At 46.3% G+C, this 24,938-nt stretch overlaps 1 protein-coding gene across 1 annotated transcript in view; it reads left to right on the top strand.

Moving 5' to 3' along the window:
- Tspan5 (tetraspanin 5) overlaps nucleotides 1-24,938 on the top strand; it is a 167,702-nt gene extending 142,764 nt beyond the window's left edge. The window contains exons 3-8 of the mRNA XM_005081959.4: nucleotides 10,819-10,965; nucleotides 14,400-14,570; nucleotides 17,198-17,323; nucleotides 19,120-19,167; nucleotides 19,273-19,389; nucleotides 22,963-24,938. Of these exons, the coding sequence (XP_005082016.1) occupies nucleotides 10,819-10,965; nucleotides 14,400-14,570; nucleotides 17,198-17,323; nucleotides 19,120-19,167; nucleotides 19,273-19,389; nucleotides 22,963-23,028 (675 nt within the window). The 3' untranslated portion in view covers nucleotides 23,029-24,938. The remainder of the gene's footprint in view (nucleotides 1-10,818; nucleotides 10,966-14,399; nucleotides 14,571-17,197; nucleotides 17,324-19,119; nucleotides 19,168-19,272; nucleotides 19,390-22,962) is intronic.

The raw sequence follows: 24,938 nt of genomic DNA, 5'->3' as shown, positions 1-24,938 counted from the left end.
CACAGGCATCAGGCAGGGCAAGTACTTGGATCGAGGAATTCTTCTCCACGATAGCAGGGTTAGCGTCTCAGGAGTCCCCGTGGATGCAGTAGCTTCCTCTTGGTTTTAGCATCATAGTGATGTAGGTGACAGAGATGAACTTGCGTTGAATTCTCCTTTTGTGCCAGGTACTTAGCATAGTGTTTGCATTTACTCGATTTATTTCATCTTCATAATAACCTTATGGCATAAGGTATAATTTCACAGATATGTAAATTGAGGCTTAGGCAGGTGAGGTATCTCACCTGTGATCACATAGGTAGTAAGCCGAGTAACTAAGACGCAGAACAATTTTGTCAGACGGGAGATAATAACAGGTGCTAACAAGGGTGTGGCAAAGGGAAGGCTTGCACAGTGTTGATCGGAATGTAAATTAGAACAGCCATTATGGAGAAAGGCGTAGGGGTTCCCCCAAAAAAATTGAAGGTAGGAGCCAGTTGAAGTGGTATGCCACATGTGTAATCTCAGCACCTGGGAGGCTAAGGCAGGAGGATCGCAAGGATTGCCAGCCTGGATTGCACAGAGAGTTTGACACCAACCCGAGCACATACTGAGACTGCCTCAAGGGAAAAATGAACAGTAGAACCATCATGGCTGGGGGGGTGGCTTGAGGGGTAAAGTGCTTTCTGCACACGCACAAGGACCCTGTGTAAAACCAGCACAAAGTGGCACACACTCGTAACTCCAGCACTGGGGGCGGGGGTGGGGTACAGATGCAAGAAGAGTCCAGGTCTTGCTGGACAGTGTGGTCAAACTTGAGGTTCAGCGAAGGACTCTGTCTCATAAATAAATAAATAAATAAATAAATAAATAAACAAACAAATTTTGGAGAAGCAATTGAAAGAAAATTCTAGTGTGCTGTCTGGCTTCTCACATAGCAAACAGGCACACATACATGCATATCCATGTAATGCACACACACACATACACACATACACACATCTGTATCATTTGATCCAGCAACCCACTCTTTTGGGTATAAATCCCAAGGAAGTGCAGTCAACATTTGAAGAGAAGCCCACACTCCCACATTCATTTAGCACATTCAGAATAGGCAAGAAAATGAACAGCCTAAGTGTCCACCAGTAGTGCATGGATAAAGAAAATGTATTCCCACAGTGGAATACTATGCAGCCACAAACAGAACAAGTCCTCCTGTGATTTGTGATAGCATGGATAGAACTGGGGAATTATTTTGTTAGCAAAACAGTCCAGACACAGAAAAAAACTATGTAACCTCAGTCATATTTGAGGTATAAAAAGTCAGTTTGTAGAAGCTAATTGGAATGGCAGTTGCTAATTGGAGGCATAGGGAAGGCGGTGATGAGGAAAAATTGCCCCATAAGTTCTAGGTATGCTTAAGAAGTTCTGGTGTGCCAGGCATTGGTGGCGCATGCCAGAGGTTGATCTCTGTGAGTTCAAGGCCAGCCTGGTCTACAGAGCAAGTGCCAGGGTAGACTCCAAAGCTACACAGAGAAACCCTGTCTCAAAAAACCAAAAAAAAAAAAAGTTCTGCTGTGCCAGCAGTCATGATAGAGAAAGCACTGTGTAGTTTAGAGAGCTATGTGAAACATTCAGATGTTTGGATCATGAAGAAATGTTTGCATTAAACACTAGGGTGTGTAAATTTGTTGACATATCCCATGGGTAATCCATAACTGAACATACATTTTATGTTTCTAATGTCTTAGCTTAAAAACAAATACCTAGTATTTTTGAGACAAGGTCTCATGCAGCCCAGGCTGGCCTTGAATTCACTATGCAGCTGGGGGTGACCTTGAATTTCTGAGCCTTCTTCCCCCCATCTCCAAAGTGCTAGGATTACAGGTATGTCCATCATGCCCTGTTTATATGGGCTGCCTATGAACCCAGAGCTTCATACGTGCCAGGCAAGACCTCTATCAGCTGAGCTATATCCCAGCCAGCCCTGAAAAAGTCTGTGATCCAGCAATTGTCTGGGCTATCCCTGAGGATCACAGGGAAATTGCAAATTGAGTACTATGTGTCCAAGAGGGTGGCTCTGGAATGTTCTCTGCCCCGCTGTGGTGTCAACTTTCTAAGCTGCTGGAATATCACTGTTACCATGATAGACACCTGTTTGTTGGCTGTTTCTGTTACTATAGATACAGTTTCAGACATTCCCTTAACATGTCTTCCTTTTCAGCATATACTGGTCTCTGCTGAGCTCACGTCCAGTACTTTGTGGATAACGGAAGTCTGTTTTGACTGAAGGGATGTTTCTTTGCAGCTTCAAATTGTCACACCAAAATTCCAGTTTGTGGAATGTCAGTTTGGTGATTGACATATTCTTATGTGCATTGGTGTTTTGCCTGCACGTTTGTCTGTGTAAGGACGCCAGATCCCCTGATACTAGAGTTACAGACAGTTGTGAACTGCCCTGTGGGTGCTGGGAATGGAACATTGGTCCTCTGGAAGAGTAGCTGGTGCTCTTACCCCCATAGCCATCTCTCCAGCCCTGATTTCAACCTTTTTAATTTTTAATTGACTAGTGAGTTCCTTGTGTTTTAGTATTACTTTATGTTATAAATGATTTCTTTTCTCTCCTACCTGCGCTAGCAGTCATACTAAAAGTGATCTAGGCCAGAATGCATCATGAATATGAGATATGCTTATGAATGTGCTCACTTATATCAGCTCTTATTAATTTAATCTTTATAATGTCTAATGAAAATGTGTGTCTGGGAATACCCCCAATATTCTTAATCTCCTCATATGTTTTCTTCTTGTGACCACTATGTTAGTCTCTTATTCTCTCTCTTGGTCTGTCTTTGCTCCAAGTGTTCAGAATCTCCGCTCCATGAAAGCTGAAAGAAATGCTTGATGGAAATTAGTACATGTGGCCAGGGGCCCCACTTCTCACTCCGCTTAGACTTGACTTCTCAGGGTGGTGTTTTCTGACAGCCTGCCAAGATCAACACCTTTGGCATCACCAACCCCCAGGGCTGTGCTTGCAGGATGTAGACAGAAGGATAAAAACTCATGACATCTAACGCTGAGCCGCCCGTGTGCTTATGGTATCAGCTCTGGCCCCGGAAGACAGTTGCCAGAGAGTAGTTTGTGCTCATTTTTAAAAAATAAGTTTGAAAACGTAAAAGTTAGCATTTAAACTCAGAAGCTAAACTTTCAACTTTACGTGCAGAATTAGGACTTATTATTATTAGCCATATTAGGCTTTGCTGGTCAGCGATGTAGATAGATCCCCTCCGGTTTCCATCCCGCACTGCCCGTCTCCTTGATAACGCTGAGTTGAAAGTGAGGTCTCATGAATGAGACTGTGCCAGCCTTAATTGCTGTCAGCTTGAAATATCAGCTAGCCTGCAGAAGTGATCCGTTAAATCCAGCACTTTCCTCTATTCCTCATCTGATCCCCTAAACAACACTCTCCTCCTCCCAGTGTAAGTGTGAGCTTTTGTTTTAGTCATGCGTGTGCTCCCCCCAAATTTTCAAGACCATCAAAGTAGGACTCATTGGATTCAAATGAAAACCAAAATAAAACTTTCTTTCTTAAACCCCGGGTTTTTTTCTTTTTGTTTTGTGTTTTGAGACAGAGTCTTATATGGCCTGGCCTTGAACTTACTGTGTGGCTAAGGATGACCTTGAACTTCTAACCCTTGAGCCTTCACCAGCAAAGTGCTGGAATGCAGGCTTGCACTGCCATGCCCACCAAACAGAGCTCTCTACACCTCCAACAGGCTGTCTTCAAATATCTTAGTGACAGGAGGATTCGGGACTCTCTGGACCCGAGGCACCTGTAATGTAAACAGATTCCCCTTCCCTGCTCTTGTGGGTTTTCTTAAGCACTGCCTTTATGTTTCTCTACGTGGTACAAAGCTCATGGTTTTACATGGTTACATGGCTCTGGCATGTACAGTTCCACAGCTTTAGTCCCCAGAGAGAAATGTCTGTCCTAAATGCAGGGGGACTAGAGGCTTCTCTGTTCTCTGGGGCAGGGGCTCTTGTGGAGCTGTAGAGCACTGATGAAGAGGATGAAGAAGAGAAATCCTCACAGAGGAGGGTGGTGTCACAGGTAACGAGGTGTCTGCCATGTTCTTCCCACAGGTTGCTAAGGGTTTACTACAAATCTAAGCACCTGCTTCGTACTTGGCTGACTTAACTGTGACCTTAGAGTCTTTCTCCTCCAGCTTCGATTGGGTTCTTCAGTGGGCACGCAGTGGCGCGTCTTCCTAGTTTGTCATATTGTGAGCTTCATGGAATTAAAAGTTCAGGGAGAGACCTCCTGCTTATGACACCAGAGAAGTGACACGTGGCTTCCCCGTCACTTTTGTGACCCAGAACCATTGTTCCCAGTCTGCTTTGAGGTCCTGTGTAGTCAGAAATAGACCGGTTCTCTGCAGTGTACACTGCACTCACTCAGAATAGACCGGTTCCCTGCAGCAAGTGTACACTGCACTCACTCAGAATAGACCGGTTCCCTGCAGCAAGTGTACACTGCACTCACTCAGAATAGACCGGTTCTCTGCAGTGTACACTGCACTCACTCAGAATAGACTGGTTCTCTGCAGTGTGCACTGCACTCACTCAGAATAGACCGGTTCTCTGCAGTGAACACTGCACTCACTCAGAATAGACCGGTTCTCTGCAGTGTACACTGCACTCACTCAGAATAGACCGGTTCTCTGCAGTGTGCACTGCACTCACTCAGAATAGGCCGGTTCCCTGCAGTGTACACTGCACTCACTCAGAATAGACCGGTTCCCTGCAGCAAGTGTACACTGCACTCACTCAGAATAGACCGGTTCCCTGCAGTATACACTGCACTCACTCAGAATAGACCGGTTCCCTGCAGCAAGTGTACACTGCACTCACTCAGAATAGACCGGTTCTCTGCAGTGTGCACTGCACTCACTCAGAATAGACCGGTTCTCTGCAGTGTACACTGCACTCACTCACGGGAGCAGCAGCCTCCTTTCCCTCCAGGGTGAGGTATCTAACCTCGTTCCCTGCGACTCAGTGAGCAGAGATGATATACTGCGTTCTTAAAAAGTGCTGGGAGTGGATGGATGGATATACTGTATTTCCACCACAAAAAAGTTAAAACCATGTGAGTTATTACATATTATCTGGATTTAGTCATTCCAACACATACATGCATGCATGCATGTGCATCACACACACACACACACACACACATACACAGAGAGAGAGAGAGAGACAGAGAGAGCTCAGAAACATTCAGCTTATTAGGTAATATACAATAGTACAGTGTAAATGCATACTTGATGTTTGTTTTGGAAGCATCATGTTGTGGTCTCTGCCCCCAGGGGTGTGTGTGTGTGTGTGTGTGTGTGTGTCGCCCATGCTAGCTTCAGAATCTAGTTCAGGCTGGTCTGCAACTTCAGATCCCCTGCTGAGTGCCGGGGTGCTGGGATTATAGGTATGTGTCACCACAATGGCGGTTTATGTAAGGTCATCTGTTAATTACATTTTAAGTTTTTTCTTTCCTTTCTGGAAAAAAAGAAATGTGAATTCATTTACAACTGATAACAGCCTGGATCTGTTCTTAAGTTTTCCAAAGTAAAGTCCTCAGGGGCCCTACCTGTGCTGAGTAGTACCTGTCTGCAACACTGGATTTTGCTGGAATTTAGAATTAGATAAGGAAACTGGGCCCCCAAATTATCAGGGTTTCCATGGAAACAGTTGGAAGCCTCTCAATTAAAAGTGTCCCTGCAGGCTAGGGAGAGTGTTAAAATGAGTTTCTCTGAGAAGCCAAGTTATCATCAAAGTAAAGCCAGAGAGAACGCGTGAGTGAGGAATCTGCTATATACTAGTTGGGATTACCTCCCCCCCATCCAGGGAAGAATTTTATCTTGATATTTCAGTTACACCATGTTTGTTGGCTTTGGCAGAGCCTCCTAGATAATTGTCCTGTTATCTGCTAAGCTCTTTCGTTCAGTCATGGATCACGGAAATGTTTGGGAACAACCAGAACTTTGCACACACTTGACCATGAGTCACAAATGACAAGCCCTTTATTCTAAGTTGGACAGAGTCTGTAGGTCATTAAGTACTGACTTCCCATCCATTTGGGGATCTTCTTAGAATATAGTAACAGAGGGTCACAGTATACCTTTTTTCCCTAAGGATTTACTTATGTTATATGTATGTGTGTTGTGTGTTCACTTATATCTGTGTGCTACATGCATGCCTGGTTCCCTCAGCGGTCAGAAATCCCCTGGGATTTCTGGAACTATAGGTGGTTGTGAGCACCATGTGGGTCCTAGGAACTGAACTCAGGTCCTCTGCAAGAGCATCAAGTGCTCTTAACCACGCCAGCCATCTCTCCAGCCCCCTTACATTACACTTCAAAGCATGTGATGCTCATTGCCACAGACTCACTCACTGCACTCGGCTTTTATGTATGCTACAGCTTGTGTTTGCACAGCGACCCCTTTCTTTACCAAGCCGTCTCCTCACACTCTGCCCCCAACACTTCCTCACTCTCAGGAAATATGGTACTTGAAGTCTTAGCCAGAACAATAAGATAAGATTAGGAAAACAAACGAGATACAGACTGGGTGAGAAATCAGTTTCCATCTTTGCGGTTGATATCATCATACTCAGAGACTCTGAGAACCCCACCGGAAAACTCAAGAGCCGATAGTCACTTCCATCAAAATAACAGGATGCAAAATTCACGTGCAAAAGGTAGCCTTCCTATCTACCAATAACAAAAGTCCCGAGAAAGTCAGCCACATTCACAATTACCTCAAGAAATGCCTCGGAACAAACCTAACCAAGGACGTGAAAGAGCTCAGCAGTGAAAACTTCAAAACACCGAAGAAAGATGGGAAACCCCCGTGCTCATGGGTTGGAAAATTTAATATTGTGAAAACGACTATGCTACCAGCAATCTACAAATCCAGTTCAATCTCTGTCCAAATTCCAGTATCGTGTTTTTTTCACGAAAATAGAAGAAAATTTTTCAATTTGTATGGAAGCAAGAAAGACCCCAGGTAGACAAAGCAACCCTGAGAAAAAAGAACAGTGACAAATTGATTCATAGCGCGTTCCAGGGACTACAGAGCGGAAGCAGCAAAACAGCAAGGGAACAGCCATCCAGACCAGTCACGCAGAAGAGAGGACTAGATGCTAGCACGCAGTTACAACTGCCTGGATTTTGACCAGATTTTAAGCGTATACAATGGAGAAAAGAGTCTTCTCAACAAATGATGGTGGAAGGAGGAAGCTAGAGCCTTATGGCTTGCCGTACACGAAGATCAACACTAAGTGGATCCAAGGCCCTAGCATAATCCCCCCCCCCAAACTCTGAAACCAGCATGGAGAACATTCCCAGGTGTTAGCACCGGGCTGGAGTGGATAAGAGCGCTTGCTGCTCTTCCAGGGAACTGGGGGTTCGGTTCCCAGCTCCCGCGTTTGGCTGCTCACAGCTGCCCGTGTGGGTCCAGCTCCAGGGACTCTCACACTTCTTTGGCCTCCTCATGTACCTGCACACATGTAAATAAAAAATAATCTCTAAAAATGATACTGGCGGGAACTTTCTGAATAGGACTCATAAGGCAGCTAACGAATGTGATTTCATGACATGGAAACTGTCTACACAGCAAAGGAAACAGCAGAGGGATGACACGGCAAGATGGAAGAAAATCTTTGAAATCTGACGGAGAATTAATATCTAGATTACAAAAAATGAACCAAATAATAAATGGGCTAATGAATGGACAGTTACCAAAAGAGAAAATACAAATGGTTCTGTAAACATGAAAAACTGTTCAACTGGCTCCCAGAGAAATGCAAATAAAAACTACATTGAGATACCGTCTCACCCCAGTCAGAATAGCAGTCGCTAGAACAACATCAAACAGCGATGTGGGTATGAACAAGAGAGAGCCCATATGTGCTGCTGGGAGGTTGTGGGCTGGTCAAGTCACTGTGGAAATCAGTATGGAGTTTCCTCAAAAGACAGAAAAACAAACAGAAAAAACAAAAGCCCCACCATGTGACCCAACTATATACTGCTCCTGGATGTTCTTTAAAGGACTCCAGTCAACACAGGACAGAAACGACGACACATCAGTGTTTGTTGCGGCACTGTTCTCTATAACTAAACTGTGGTACCTAAGTATCCATCAGTATAGGAATGGATAGAGAAGATGCAAGGTGTACTCAAAATGAACTGTTTTCAGCCATGAAGAAGAATGAAGTTGTCATTTGAAGGAAACGAATGATGGAGATCATTGTGTTAAGCAAATGAAGTCATCCTCAGAATGACAGATTCCAATGTTTTTATAGATATATAAAAATCATGTGTGTCTAGGGAAATTCAGAGAACTAAAGACAACCAGAAAGGGGAGGTTAGTGAAATTGGAGGCAGGGTGTGTTCTGTTCAAAGCATCTTATACAGTTACTTGCCTTGTATAAGCAAATCTTAAAAAAGGTAATTTTGCTGAGAAGATGCCTTAGTCTGTAGGATGCGGGGTGTATCAGCATGAGGACCTGACTTCCATTCTCAGCATCCGTGTAAAATGCTGGTTGTGATGGTCATGCATGTAATCCAGGACTGGAGAGGCAGACATACAGACCCCTGGGGCTTTGTGCCCAGGCAAGCTAGGCTAATTAGAGAGCCCAAGCTCCAGTGAGGAAGTCGGGCTCAAAAAGATAAATTAAAAAATAAACCAAGAGGATGGTGCCTGAAAAATAATACCCAGGGTTGACGATGGATGTACACACACACACAACATATGCTGCACATATGCATGCACGTTCGCACACACATACTGTAAACGCTTAGTATATGTAAAACTGCTGAAAAGGAATGATAAATACCCAAGGTGATGTCAAGTCAGTTACTCCCATCTGATCATCACACACTGTAGCCGCCTATGGAAATGTTGCATTGTAACCCCAAAGTAACATGTGCAATTACTATGTATCAATTCAAAAATTTTTAAAAAGAAAAACAGCATGCTTCTGTCTTCCTTGCACCTCGGCTACTTTGTCTTTTGCTCCAAGTAAATGAGGTCGCCTGTAACACCCGTGACAAGCCCAGGGGTGGGCCTCCCAGCTCTGAGTCCTTATCTCCACTGCCTACATTCTATCTGATATCTCTAGCAACAGTTTTTTTTCTCGGCATCGTTTGTGTAAATGCAGGTTTGTTCTGGTGTTTCTGTGTTTTCTGTACGGGTTCTCCCTCCTGGGTTGTGTGTCCAAGTTCTATGCTTTAACACCAAGCTAGACCTAGCCACGTGTCTGTGCATTTGCCTGAGGGGCGCAGCTGCCATGCCACATCCTGGTGCACACGCCCACATCCCCCTGCTTTGAAACAATTGCCCAGCTTGCCTTTGGGACTTTATGTAAGCCCTGCACCATTTCTGCTAAGCTACAGCTTTGTAGATGTGTGGCGTGGCCTCTCTGCAAACACATTCTGTTGTCCTCAGGTTCACACCCGATAAGGAAGCAATCCCCAAACCCTAAAATGCTGTTCCCAAAATGTTTCAGCAGCTTTCAAGTGAACTGAAAGTTAAACCTCCTACCCCCTGGGAAGCACATGCAGGCAAACTCGTGGCCGCTCCATCGGAAAGTGCTGAGCTAGACATCTGCTCCCATTCTAAAATAACCCATGACTTTCAGCCCGTCACCACACTACTCCGACTTACATTTTCCTCATCCAAAATCAGATGCATCAGCCCTGTTCCAGGGTGGTGGCGGTGCTGTGTAGACAGATACCTGTTTTGGGTTGTATGGCAAGTAATACTGCAATTTGTCTATAGGTATTTTGATTGAGAGTTCAAAAAATGTTATAGGAAAATAAAATACTGGTGATTCTGGGCATTTCAGATTCAGGGTTCCAAAAACACTGTCACTGGGTCTCCATATTACCTAATCTAAGTGTGTACGTTACATTTTGGAGAAGTAGTATCATAATTTCTGGTAGGTTTCTATGTGTCCTCACACTTCAGAACGGAGTTCTTTTAAGTAGGTATTGTTTGTGGAGAAATAGCATTACTTTGGATTTCTTGTGTAGTCTTGGGGTAGAAGATAAAGGAATTGAAAATAAGGGAGAGACTTTTGTTGTGTTTTAATCTCCACCTCTGAAGTGTAGGGAACATCTCCAACAGCTAACCCTAAGCACATGAAAACAGGACTCATAAGTGGACCTTTGGGGCCTGATTCTGGTGTGGCCGCCCTCAAGGCTCCACGGTGGTGTCTGGGGATCACTGTTCTTTGGGAAGCCTGGGGGATTTATAGCCAAACCTGCAAAGTTCATTTTCAAGCTCCTGGCGCCCCACCTCCTCATATTTCTGGAGACATGCCAAGGACTTCCAAGTGGCCCTGGGGGCTTAAAATGATTGCGCTTTCTGTTCAAGGCAGGATATTTGTTGTTACATCCACTTTTTACTCAAAACTATGTGTTTGAGGGCACTGAGGCAAAGGTGCCATCTATATTTTCGGCATCCACAGTGCTTTAATTATGATTGTTTTACCCTGTGTCATTTTTACCAGAACTAGGAACACAGTCAGTCTTGTGAATCTCTCTCCCTCCCTTTCTTTCGTTTTCTCCTCCTGACTCTCCTTTTTCCTTTCTTTCTCTTCTGTTCCCTTCCCGCCTCCCATCTCAGTCCCCTTCCTCGGTCCTCTGCATGGTTCCTTAGTGATCAGCCCAGCCAACCAGATGACTGAAGAGTTTCTGTGGGAGGGGAAAGGCAAGCGCGCCAACCCTTGCTCACTGGCAGTTTGGCCTCGGGTTCTCACGCCTCGTGTGTTCTCTTCCTCTCCCAGGGTGTCCTCTCCAACATCTCGTCCATCACTGACCTCGGTGGCTTTGACCCTGTGTGGCTCTTCCTCGTGGTGGGAGGAGTGATGTTCATTCTGGGGTTCGCAGGGTGCATTGGCGCACTTCGGGAAAACACCTTCCTTCTCAAGTTCGTAAGTATTGCCACCAGCTCCACTCTCGGTTTGAGATCCAGGCTCTTACACCAAGGTGACACTCTTAACTGCAGACAAGATGGTAAGCACACCAAAGGCCTAGGCAAAAGAAAAAAAAGGCCCATCTTTATTTCAGGAGGGCTCTTCAATAGTGTGTTGGACCTCCTCCCCTGCCTCTGCCCTAGACGTGCCTCTTTGGCCGTCTGAGTACCACCCAGCCTTGTCATGCATGGAGGCTTTGTAAACTTGTCTCTAGTCCCTGAAGCGGCCTTAGGAGTGCATAAGTGTGGTGGTGTGTGCTGTCTGTGTGAGCGCACACATGTGGCTGGCACAGGTGATGGTCTCGGAGAACGAGGCCCTGGCCCTGTCCTGCAGCCTGTCGAGCTTGTGTAGTTTGGATAGACATGGTGATGCCTTCAAGGCGGAATCCTCCCTTGGATGAGCAGTGCCTGTTAGCTACGTTCCAGTGTGTGACTGACTACTGTGTTTGTAGAGGAGGGCGTTAGCCGGAGGGAGGTAAGTGTTTGGGGCTGAGTAGGGAATGGACGGCGAAGGCCTTCCCTCCCTTTGGCGCTCCTCTCCAAGCAGACCAGTGGCATAAATAACATCCTTGTATCTTAAGTAAGAATGGCAAACATGGCTACCTCTGTGAAACTTTGCAGATATTTGGTATGGATTGAATTTGGCCTCCTTATGTGTGGGGGTTGGCGTTCTAAGGATTTCTGTAGGAAAAGGCATTCACTCTCTCCAAAGGCAGAGGAAAGGTAAGAAGGACCCATCTTCCTGTGATGAGGAAAGACTCGGAAATTTCGAGAAACCAGCTTTGTGAGCTACTGCCTGCTGTTGTAGCCATTCACATCTTCTAGGGTCATTTTCACTTAAAACCAGAGCTTGTCCTAGAACTCGTCTGAACAACCACAGAGCATGTCTGCCGGATTGATCTCTGACATCTCTTCCTGAACATCTCGAAGAGGAGAGCCACCCTTCCAGTCCTAGGGTTGAATTGGGACAGCTCCTGCTCCCTGAGAGTCTCAGTGGTTTCCCTGACTCTTTCCATGTGGCTCCCTCCAGGAGGGAAGACCTGGGTCTCAGACATGGTTTAATGAGGAGCTAGCTCCCTTTTCCATGTGCCTGGTGGAAATGGCTAGTTTCCCATGGTTCTAGCTGCCTTGTCTTCCAGACCCTGTTCTAAACGGGCACACACAGAGGCTTGTGTGACCCCTCACTCCCTATCCCCACAGCTTTTTTCATGGAGTCAAGGAACTATGTAGTCCCTCCAAGGTATGTTTGTCCCTGATCATGACCGGCTGCCAGTCTTATTGATATGAGGCATCTCTAAGTGCCGACTTACTTAACCATTGAAGTTTCCATGTTCCCAAATGTGGGGTCCCTTTAATATGGTGTCCTTGAACATGACTTTGTTTATTAGAGCAATCCCCTTCCTAAAGTCTCATATCAGATATGAAAGAGTGGCGTTCTTACCTTTCCATCTTGGAGAGTATTTAAATGGCCTCTCTTTGTTTAGTACTAACAGTAGAAACGGGCCTTGAACTCTCTCTGAGCAGGAGCTATTGTTGAGTAGGAAATAATGTCAGCATGCCTCCAGACAACCTCAAAGACAGGTTGCCCCAACACTAGGAAAATTGCTGGGGGAAATCCAAGAGGTATGACTGTGAATGGAAGTGGTGTTTCTAGGCTGACCAGTGCCCTGAAGTGAAGTTTCAGGTCACTTTCTGCACCTTTGGGAAGGGGGGAGTTAGCTCACAGAGCTGGGCATGTGGGTCTCTGCCAATATTTGAAATGGATTGAATTTGGACTCAATATTTGATGTGTATATTATATAACTTGAGAGGATTTTCCAAGGCAGCTGGAAAGTGAACTTTCCTAACCTTTGTGGGGGTGAGACCAGAAATCCAGAGTCTTTGTGCGAATGTCCCGCAGTTTCACAGACATGCATGCCAATTTGGGTTTTATTCTTTCTGTGGTGCGAGGCCTGTATACGTCCATGTCTGGGGTGCTACCTGTACAGGGAAGGGGGTTGTTTTATATGGAGAGGAGAGCAGGGAGCACAGATGCTGATTTTGTCTTTTCTAAGGAATCTCAGTTTGAAGTTATTGGTGGCACTGATAACTAAGAACTTTACATTTTATCTCCAGAGAACTCACAGAGGGCAGATAGATGAGCAGCAGCTCGGTGAGAGCCTGGAAGGCTGAGGTGAAGGGCCAGGAAGTGGAGCCTGCGCCCTGGCATCGTAGACACTGCTTTGGTCCTTCCGGTCCCCTTCCCTCACTCCCCACAAAGACACACTTGCCACTCCATACATGAAGAGAACAGCCGGGCAGTGGTGGTGCACGCCTTTAATCCCAGCACTCGGGAGGCAGAGGCAGGCGGATCTCTGTGAGTTAGAGGCTGGGCTGGACCGACAGCCTCCAAAACAATACAGAGAAACCCTGTCTCGAAAAAAAAACAAAAAAACAAAAACAAAAACAAAAAAAAACATGAAGAGAACGGCCACACCTGCTGTCTCCCCAACGCGTCCCCCACGTTTCACCTCACAAATCGGTTTGAGGAGGGTACAGATGCAGGAGGAGGGAGGTGTGGAAGGGCCTGTGGGCGGAGCAGCAGTCAGGATGACTGAGATGATACTCTGAAGTACAGGAAAGGAAGTTTCCCCAGGGTTCTGAGCGGTTGCCCCAAGGCCTCACGCTTTCCAACCTTATACCTTGTTATCTGCCTTAGCCAGAAGTCTCCTTTAGATTGCACTGTGGTGTTATTTAAAGAGTTTCCTGAGGCTGCTGCTTCCCAGACTGGAAAGCCCTTAACCCAGGGTTCCATTTTCACTGGAAATTGTTTTCCTGTCACACTCACAGCTCCTCCTACTTCCTCTCTGACCTCTTTAAGATGAACGGGTCTGTTTCACACTGTATGGGATGCAAAGGAGGAATTAAAACAGCTAATCTAGAACACGGTACATGTGGAATCAAGCCATGGGGGCAAATGACAGGCGATCGTAAAACATGGGATGTAATCTACCTTTCAAGTTAGCAAAAAAGGCCTCCTAGAGGTCAGGCAGAACATTGTTCATGTGTCTGGCAGTACATTAATCACAGGCAATTCATTAGGCCTTAATGTGGGTCTAATGAGAAATTCCTATTACTCATGTTTGATTTGGGCTTTGTTGGTTAATTATCAAATGGAACCCCAGAGACTCCAAAATGTGATTATGAAGTGATCTTTAATTTTTAGAAGTCCTTTTTTTGAAGTATAATATTCCATTAGCAAACCTGAAGAAGCAGAAGGCTCCAGTTTGGAGCTGTGTCCCCGTTGAATGTAATTACAGCCCTTTTCAGAGCGTGTGTTTGCGGGGGGGGGGACTAACGCCACGTGATCTAAGCCTTGTGACCATTCTCTGTTGTATGTTTCTTTCGTCGTAGTTTTCTGTGTTCCTGGGGATTATTTTCTTCCTGGAGCTCACTGCTGGGGTGTTGGCGTTTGTTTTCAAAGACTGGATCAAAGACCAGCTGTATTTCTTTATTAACAACAACATCAGGGCTTACAGAGATGATATTGATTTGCAGAACCTCATAGACTTCACCCAGGAATATGTAAGTTCAAACTTCCTTTCCTCTCCAGTGGAAACAGCTTCTCCCAGGGGGGACTCCCATAATGCCTTGTGTGTCTTTCCAGCTGGAGGCCAGCAGCCGACTCCTCCGCCTGGCTTCCAGTTGTTTGTATACTTGTTTGCTTCCTAGCTCCATGGTTTACCTTTGTACCCTAAACAGGAGTGCTCTGCTCCCTCTTGCTTCAGCTTGCGATAAATTAGAGGAAGGAAGACATAACTCTTAAGCAAAAAGGTGATCACCGTGGCTGTACCCGTCAGCCCCGGAGAAAATTGCTTTTCTGTACGCTTGAAGTTCTGTTTGATTAAATAGGAATTTGCCTTTTCCTTCCCCTACAGCCCACAATAATTAACAGGATATTTGTTCATAAAGTTGCTCAAATGTGGGGCTGGAGAGATGGCTCAGAGGTTAAGAGCACAGGCTGCTCTTCCAGAGGTCCTGAGTTCAATTCCCAGCAACCACATGGTGGCTCACAACCATCTGTAATGAGATCTGGTGCCGTCTTCTGGCATGCAGGCAGAGCACTGAATACATATAAGTAAATAAATCTTTAAAAAAAAAAAAAGCTGCTCAGTGCCTGACCAGTTACCACATGTGTACAGTCCAAAACAAAAGTTGGAGACTTGTAAGCCTATCCCCGCCTGCCACAGTCTGAACATGGCTGTGTGACTGAACATGACTGTGTGACTGCTCCTGTCCTGCCAATAGAACGGGCAAATGTCATGCCACTCAAAATGCAAAGTGGCATGGACGGGAAGCCGAGAGACACACAGTCTCATTACTGTGGACTGACAGAAACTTGAACTCTTTCCCTGACAGTGAAAAGAGAGTGAAAACGAGCTATTGTCTAATTCCTGTGGATATCCGGACGCTCGAATGATGTGCGTGGTCTCAGTAGGCCTGAGATGCTATTGGCCTAAAGATTAGCAGGCCCTCACACTCCTTCACTGGAAGAGTAGGAGTGGCCAAGCAAGCTTGGTCAGTGGTGTCCATGGCATTAATGTGAGCAAGATTGGGGCCACGGAAGAGCTCAGTGGACCAAGGTCTTGCTTTGAGTTGGGAAGGTTCATCTGCATAACCTTTAGCTAGAGTGGAGAGGGCCATGCTGCAGCAGCATTGGGTGGGTGCTCAGCACTCTCCCGAGGCCTTGGTTTCTTCTCCTCAGTGGCTACAGAGCAGCTGCTAGCTGCCCTCAGGTGTGAAATGAGGCCCTGTTTCCTCTGGTCCACAGCCCTCCAGTTATTGCTATGTTAGGTTGCAATGGATGTGAGCTCACTGTTTCCCAGCTAGTCTTCCTGAGTAGTTTGCATGACAGAGCTCATTGGACTTTGCAGGGAAACCTGTGGTGCCAAGGCCAGAGGAGGAGCAGGGCCTGCACAGCATGTGTTCACACGTATGTTCACACGTGTGTTCACACGTGTCCCTGCAGAACGCTTGTGTTTGCACCTGTTTCTGCAGAGCATGTGTTCACACGTGGTCACATGTGTTCCTGACATACTGCCTGCTCTACTCAGAACCTTTGTTCTGGAGTTAAATGTTTTGACATGGCTGTTGGTCCTGAAAGCCTTAAAATGGCCAAGGGTTGGTTTTAGCTTCAGAAGCCAGGATAATCCATGCCGGGGAAGTGGTGGATAGTTTATATGGTAACCATAATCAGCCCCTCCCCCCATCTAAGAGCCACTGAATTGAACATCTTGTTTTATTTTTTAATTAGCGGAATGACTTTGTAAACTTGAAAATATAAAAATATGTTCTTTAAAAAAGAAGCAGTCTGGCAATAAGGCTCAGAGTTAAAAGCACTGGGTACTTTTCCAGAAGACCTGGGTTCAATTCTCAGCACCCACGTGGTAGCTCATTCTTGATTGTAATTCCCGCCTCAGAGCTTCTGACACCCTCACACAGACACACATGCAGGCAAACACCATTGACTATAAAATAATACAAATTAAGTCATTAAAAAAGAAAATAAATTCAACATAAACAAAGATAATGAAAAATTAATCTGATGAGATTACACAGAAGTTGGTTTCGTTCACTCTGTTTTTTTGTTGGTTTGTTTTTTTGTGGTTGTGGGGATTCCACCCAGGACCTCACTGTGTTTGATGATGTAGCACTGACCATCAGCCCTGATGGTCACCGTCTTGTGAAGTGGTAACAGCTCTACAGTGTTATCCACGTATCAGAACTTACAAAGTGACTGTTGTTCAACTGTTGCCACCTACACTCAGTGAAACCATTGAAGAGCCATTAAAATAAGATCAGATCCTCAAGCACAACCATAGTTGCCTCATTAGACATTGCTGTTGTTGTTAGTATTTTATTTTCCCTTCTAGAATGTTCTTGTTTATACCTCTAGAACATGACCAAGCCAAATAGATCTCGAGCCCTGCTCCACTGTGCCCCGCCCTTCCCCATCTAATGACCCCTGCCAACCCATCTGTAGACCCTTCAGCCGTAACTACTTTGCAAGGCTTTACCGGGCCGTTTAGGTTAATTGCGACTTCAATTTTGAAGTGCTGGACGTGGCAGGGGATGGTGTCGTGTGGGTGGAGTGCAGGTGGCTGGTCACCCCGAGCCCAGGCAACCTTCTAACTCTCTCCTGTTTGCTCTAGTGGCAGTGCTGTGGGGCTTTTGGAGCTGATGATTGGAACCTAAATATTTACTTCAATTGCACAGATTCCAACGCAAGCCGAGAGCGATGCGGTGTGCCGTTCTCCTGCTGCACTAAAGACCCTGCGGTAAGAGCAACGAGCTAGCTCCCTGCCAGCTACTGTGCCCTGTGCCCGGGGAGCTGGCTGCTGTGCCCTGTGCCCAGGGAGCTGGCTGCTGTGCCCGGTGCCCAGTGAGCTGGCTGCTGTGCCCGGTGCCCGGTGTGGGTGTGTCAGGGTGATCTTTGTCTTAAAATGTCTCCTCACAAGCTCATGCCTGATTGTAGCTCATATGTGGGGGTGCTGTGCACCAGTCTTCCCAGCCAAAACAGGATGGCTGGTATTCATTTAGTGTGTGTGTGTGTGTATGTGTGTGTTTGTACATTGGCTCACGGGAGGCCAGAAAAGGAGGTCTCTTTCTCAGGTGAAAAGAAACCATGGCATGTAGAGCACACGTGACTTATCCCAAATCACAGTACTGGCAGGTGACAGTTGGGCGCCACATCCAGGCAGCTTGCCTATGTCACTTGTCCCTCCTTTCTGAGAATGTGGGGCTTGCAGGTGATCCATCTGCAGTAGCTTGGGTTTATTAAGCCCTTTCCTCTCCTATGATTCCTGGGAAGAGAGTTAGGAGTAAGAGACGAGATTGAGACATGACAAAGTAGGAATGCTGCTTAGGGAGCCTCAGTGACCCAGAGGCTGGCATAAGGTTGGTAATAGCAGCTGCCGTTTGTGTTTTTCTTTAAAAAGAAAACACGCAACCTGCTCACAAGCCACTCCTTTTTAGTACATGCCATACTATGTGCATGGTTTGTAGAATGAAAAAAATAAGAGAAAGAGAACCTTCTGTATTGTAAGTGAAAAGCCAGAACCGAGGGTAGTGTGACCCGTGTGGGGAGTGGCGACTGCCCTTCTTGGACAGCTTGCCCTGGCCCGCAGTGGAGCATAGCAGGTGCAGACACTCCACAGGCACCCTCTCTTGCAAGGTCAGAAACTGTGGGACTCCTGCACAGAGGCTAGTGTTTTTTTTAGAGTCGGAGGGCAGGTCAGCCTGTGCCGAGCATCACTGAGAACTATGCCACCTGGCGGTGATCCCGTTCCAGCCATGTTGTCTTCCTCTGAGGCAGGTCGAGTGGCAGCAGGATGCCCAGCTTGAAGTCTGTGGTACCCACGCAGGCAGCTGGACACACGCTGCTGGCATCTTTCCTGCATCAGCTGTCCATGAGAAATCACAAGAGTCTCCAGGAGGCACTGGGCAACTGCAGATCCCTCATTAGGTCTCTCTCATTCCGTGAACTCCAAGCTGATGAGCTCCATCACTGATCCCCGGAGGGGAGGAAGCAGCTAACCCACAGTATTTCCAACCAGGTCGTGGAGATGTCAGGCTGCCTGTTTGATATTAGTAACAATGCATCTTCATGGAAACAGAAAAACTTTAAGTGATGGAATTTTATAGATCGAAAGAGACAAGCACTTACCTGGCATGCATGAGACCCTAGATCCACTCTGTAGCACTATTTTTTTTTAAGTAGAAACTGCCAAAGAGCTTTTTGTCCTTTCTGTTTGATTCTTGCCTATGTCTCTACCGTCCTCAACTCTTGGAGCTCTCTGAGGTTGGCAGTATTTCGAATCTTGTTCCTTCCCCTACCCCCGGAATAATGGACCTGCTAGAGCCTCAGTTTTCCTCATTTCTAAGGTGGAGAAGTTTTTACTGTATACTTCTGAAACTGCTCTCCTAAGCACATGGCATGTAATGCTCATGGCGTGTTGAACCCTGTGACCTCATCGGGTCTCACCACTGACACTACAGGGGCCCCTGTTCATTATCAGATGGGCTTTCTGTTGAACAAGAATGAGTTCCACTTTTCTCTCCCTTTCTTCCCCAGGAAGATGTCATCAACACTCAGTGTGGCTACGATGCCAGGCAAAAACCAGTAAGTGGAACCTGCCCTTGTGGCTTAACACACAGCGTGTTTGGAGGAACGTTCGCGCATGCGCAAGGCTGTATCTGTGACACTCTGCTCTCTTCCCTTGTAAAGGAAGTTGACCAACAGATTGTAATCTACACGAAAGGCTGTGTACCCCAGTTTGAGAAGTGGCTACAGGACAATTTGACCATCGTGGCTGGTATTTTCATAGGCATTGCATTGCTGCAGGTAAGACATGGGTCCTGGGAGGTATAGCTCAGACAGGGGTGCCCAGAGACACCTCACAGGGCAGCACCTTTGCTCAGTGCCAAAGCTTCTGAGACACACCGGAGGTCCTGGGAACAGACTGGAGCTATTAGGTTTGGTTTATTGAAGGAGGTCCAAATTTAGATCTGGAAACATGTTAAGAGGCATCCTTTTCACCAACAGAAGGTTGGTAGGGTCACTGGCATCTATCCCCTGTTTCCATGGGATTAGAGGACTGTGTTGTGACAGCTGGGGTAAACTTGGCTGCTCAGAATGGACCTCAGGAGCAAGGTTAAGGCTCTGTGGAGTTGCAGGAGTATGGCTGTGTCTTCGGCCTCTCTGGACCAGCTTGCCAGAGGGCCGGTGAGGGCAGTCTCAGGAGCCGACTTCTATTGATGTGATGGTTTCTGTGCTGGGTCACAAACAGGCACAGAGTAGAAGGAAATTTAAAAAGTCTCATGGATTATAAAACTCAGTATCATTCAAGTGGCTTCACTACTCACAATGATCTCAAGATTGTGTGTAGTCTGTGTCTCAGGTCCGGTCTTCTCATTCTCAGTTGGGCAAGCTGGGCCTGAAATCACACAGAGAAACCAGAAACCAGAATAGCCCAACAAGTTTGAAAAAGAACAGAAGATGTTACCTAATTAAAACTTACTACAAAGTAGCAAGATTCAAGACAGTCTTGTATTCTTGTAAGGTTAGCTATTATAGACAAACAGGGTTGAATTCCAAACACATCTGTGAGCTTTGCTTTGATAAGGGAATTAAAACTATTTAGTGGGGAATGGGAAAAAGGTTTCCAGGGATGGAAAAATGTCTCAGTGGTTAAGAGCATTGAATGCTTTTCCAGAGAACCAGGATTCAATTCCCAGCCCCCACATGATAGCTAACAATGGTCTTTCACTACAGTTCTAAGGGATCTTATATACACACTGTATGGATGTGGTATTCAGGCATGCTTGTAAGCAAAACACCTATACACGTTAAAAATTTTTTTTCACTAAATGGCGCAAGAAGACTGATTTTCTATCTGGAAAGACTTTTAGATAGCTATCTTATATCATATTTAAACATTCACTTAAAACAGATCAAAGACTCAAATATAAGTGTGGTATACTGTGTGTCTATAATGTAAGCTATTAAAAAAAGATTGAAGCAGGATGTTTTCTTAAGACCACACCACCAGCCTGGCCTTCTTAGTTGGACTGGCGTAAAAAACAAATGAACAAAACTCTCCATTTAAAGCCAAAGCGGTGAAACTCTAGAAGAAAACAAGGTGTAAGTTGGACAGTTACCTTATAAGAACAATGATGGCAAAAATATAACCACCTAGTAAACCACAGATAATGGGACTTCATCAAAATATTAAATTCCTACTGAAAATGATGCCACCTGTGGTTACTCACAAAACAACAGAAAACATTTGCCAGCCCTTACTTGAAAGGGATCTTAATATCTAGAATATATGAAAAGGGCTTTTATTAAACAACAAGAAAAAAAAAAAGGCCAGCCTGAGCTACCTAGAAAGACCCAGTTTAAAACTGAAGTATCTCATGAGACATTTCTCCAGCAAAGATAGACCTGGCCCATTACATACGAGATGTCAACAGCATTTGCCGTTAGAAAACTGCAAGTCAAAACTATGATAACCATTGCACACACACTGGGGTAGCTATGAAAAAAAAGATCTGGAGGGAGGGGACAGAAATGGTTCAGCTCTTTGGAAAATAAATACAGAGTTGCTGTACAATGTTCCATGAATGCAGGCAAAAGGAGTGAAGTTACATTTAGCAAAACATTTGCACACACGCGTGTTCATAGCAGCAAGCATTGGAAACAATGAAGACTTCGTCAGTGGATTTTAAAGACCTTGGTATGTACTTACAATAGGGTTAGTACTCAGCCGTCAAAAAGGAACGAACTGACAGGTGTGGTGAAACATGCCCGTCTGCTGTCTCAGCTCCAGAGAGACAGAAGGATGACAACTTAGACTATCCAGGAACACCCTGTCTCAAGAGCAAAGCAAAACCAATCGAATGACTGGCTGGACATTTCTTTGCAAGAGTCACCAGTTTCTCTCTTCAGCTGCTTCTGTATAGAACCCAGCATTTATTCCCCCCCCCACACACACACATACACTCCCTGTCTTCTCAGTGCCCTGGGAGTGCCCCAGGGTCTCACCATCCCCACCTGCCTCAGAACTGACCTACCCACTCAGCCTGGAGCCTTCCCTCCTGTGTTTCCTGCCTCCTACTGTGACCTCCTTGGTAGGGATTGACACTCTCCTGGGGAGAGAGAGAGGAGGGAGTTGCAGAGCTGAGGACATTGCAGACCCAGTGGAGTGGTGGGGTCAGTCTTCAGAAAGTAGCAAACTTGACCTCAGCAGGGAGGGCTGGGCAGGTGCAGCAGGAGGCACATGGGTCAGATAGGCAGTTCATCAGCAAAACTGTTCCCCTTTGTGAGTGCCGTTGAGGTTTACTTCCTGAAAGAGCAGGTGAAATCCATAGATGGGTTGGGTGGCTGAGCTTCAGACTGCCTTTCCCATATACACGTGTGACGTCCCCGGTCACCACGGCAGGGCGTGCATGGTGAGGGTCCATCAACTTTCTGTACATCATATCAAAACATTCACTTAAGTTCTTCAATTTGGGTCATATAAATAAGGGAAATTGGTAGTTGGGTCATGAAGTTTTACAACACTGATCAATACCTTGCAGAACAAGAAAAGAGATTTTTTTTTTGGTCTCATGGTGGAGAAAGCATAGAGGCCAAAGCAGCTCAGAAGCAGAGAACAATTTTGTCACTGTCCCTAGCAACCCGCTTCTGCTCACTAAACTACAGTCTCAAATGTCTTAGGACCGCCCTAAACAGGGCCACTAGCCGGAGACTACGTATTCAAACCCATAAGATTGCTTGGACTTCACATTCAAACAGGACCAGGGGGCGAACCTGGAGAACATTTTGCTACATGAAAAATGGGCACCGCATTCTTACTATGTGATACCGTCTGCATGCCAAGTCCAGAACAAAGCATAGAGAGGGAAAAGGTGGATGGGAGCTCTGCCGGCCACTGGAAGGGTTGGATATAACTTCTCTCGGTACAGGCTGAGCTTGGGGGCAGGGAACATCTTCTGCATTTAGTACTGAAGAGCTAGTCATGGTAAAATTATGGATTTCATAGGATATTAATTGCACATCGGTTTTTTTTTTTCTACCCACTCTTTTTCCAGTGGTTGTTTTTGAGACAAGTCTCGTGTATCCCAGGCTGGCCTAGAACTTGCTATGGAGCGGAGGATGGCTTCTACTGTGCCTGCCCCTGCCTTCTCGAGTGCTGGGATTACAGATGCCTACAGTTGTGCTTGGTTCCTGTAGTGCCAGGCATAGAATGCAGGTTTTGTGTATACTAGGCAAACCCTCCACTGACAGAGCTACAGCATCTCCATCCTGTGCATCGACTTAGGAATTAGATTCCCAAACAGGGAGTGGGCAGAGCCAGTGGCCACGGAAAAGCCAAAATCCCACCGTCTCACTTGGCTTTCTTTCCTCTCTTAGATTTTTGGGATATGCCTGGCCCAGAATTTGGTGAGTGACATTGAAGCTGTCAGGGCTAGCTGGTAGAACCCCGCGGCCCCTGCTGCAAGACACTGGACTGACTCCTCACTGACCCTCCTGTGCTGGCCGATGGCGGGCTGCAGGGACCCAGTCACCGACCTGCAGCCCCACCTCACGGAGCTGCCAAGGACTTACTTTCTGTGGGGGTAAAACTGGGAAATGCTGCTCACGGACGGAACTTCTAAAAAGAAAACCGGAAGAGTGTGAGAGCCGCCGCCGAGTCCCTCGCTGTGCTGTGACGGGCAGACGGACGGATGCTACCAGAAAGGGAAAGGGGGTGGGGCGGGCGCTGCATGCACTTGAATCTGTGGAGAAGACAGTGCTGTCCACTTTTTGGCTAAAACTTACCCCTGACCCCACCCCCCAGGGCCAAGTGTTTTGAAATCTCTCAACACACATTTCCAGAAACTGTTGGAACTGCCCTCTGGAGAAGGAAACAGCTGTCCCCTGTGTTCAGATGTTGAGATGGGTGGAAGGGGTCACGTCCAGGGCGCACACTCTGGAGAGCCCCGTAAGGAAGCCAGGTGTTTGGGTGCAGCAGGTTAGGGTAGCAGACATTGTGGTCCACGTTTCTGCAGGACTGATCTTTCCTCTGAGAGGCCAGCCTGAGCTTTAGCAGTGACACCCAAGGAGCAAATGAGGTTAATGAGAGGCACCAACTATACACCCTCACCCCACCTTACCAAACTAGTGCTTGGGTTCTTCAGATACTCTGGAATACTCTGGGCTGCGTTTCTGTGTTTTGTTTCTTTTTTATTGGTTGTTATTTTGGTTCTTGTTGTCTCCCAAAGGCAAAGGCTATGATACAGTCCTGCGTAATGTTTTCTTACTCAGCTTAATAGTGAGTTTGTGTAGAACCCTCACCTGCATGCGCTGTGACCCTGAATCCACCATGTTGTTTTCCCGTGAGACGTGAGAGCATTCATCAGCGTTTATGTCCTAGGTCCCCAGCCTTGGGTGGTTGTGGCATGTTGTCCTAGCCATGTCTTCAGATGCCCCGTGGGCTCACTGTCTCTCCCGACATCCAGCTCAGCATTTTAAATTACGTCTTCCTCACTGAATGATATAATGCCCAGTTCCAAAGCAGGGCTGACATAGTCAAAAGGCATTTAACGATGGTTTTCTGCTTCTTACAATTTTAGTTTTGCCATATGTTTAAAAACAAGACAAAACAAACCTAGTTTAGTGCACGGCCAGAGCTCTGTCCTCTTGAGGTGGCCTCAGGGTAGTATCAAAGCACAAATACTTGAGGGGCTGCACTGAGGCCCAGCTGGGGTTCTGTGACGCGAGGTGGGAAGCCATCTTCAGGTCCTTCTGCCTCATGCCCACTGGGTGGGTGGGTTTTGGCCCCAGATTTTCACCCAGCTTGTGATATCCCCTGGGTATTGCTAGCATGGGGACCGGTTTTAGACCGTGGGTTTCTGGGAAGACTGCATTTGCCAGCTAGCTTTCTGAGAGCAGGTTTAGCGAGGCTTTCTGTTTCCATGACACGTGCATCACTGACGGACAGTCTGCTCAGAGGGAGGGCAGGCACTCCCTTAAGGTCCCATCTCCGCAGTTTGGGTGTGTGTGGCTCTGCATGTATGTATCTGTGTCTGTTGTAGGTAGAGATAGTCATTCCATATGTGGACGCGAGGTCACGTGACCTCGCCTCTGTCCATACCGTCGTTTGTGATGTCTTTCAACATGGACACTTGTGCTCTCGGATCGGCACTCTGTCTTCTTTATTACCTCATTCTCCAGTGAACTGCATCTGGCCAGTTTATTCAGAATCAGGCAAGATCCCCACGCTGTGGTACACCAGTGAAAGCCAAGCCACAAGCCCAAGTGAGTTTTAAATTTTAATCACCCTTTATTTTTTACACTCGAGAGTGATTGTAATAAAAGCTGTCGTTAATAAACTTGGTTCTACCTTA

This window comes from Mesocricetus auratus, unplaced genomic scaffold (genome assembly GCF_017639785.1).
Source record: "Mesocricetus auratus isolate SY011 unplaced genomic scaffold, BCM_Maur_2.0 Super-Scaffold_100009, whole genome shotgun sequence".
Lineage (NCBI taxonomy): Eukaryota > Metazoa > Chordata > Mammalia > Rodentia > Cricetidae > Mesocricetus > Mesocricetus auratus.
The sequence above is the reverse complement of the archived record's forward strand: the minus strand, read 5'-3'. Positions and strand labels throughout refer to the sequence as shown.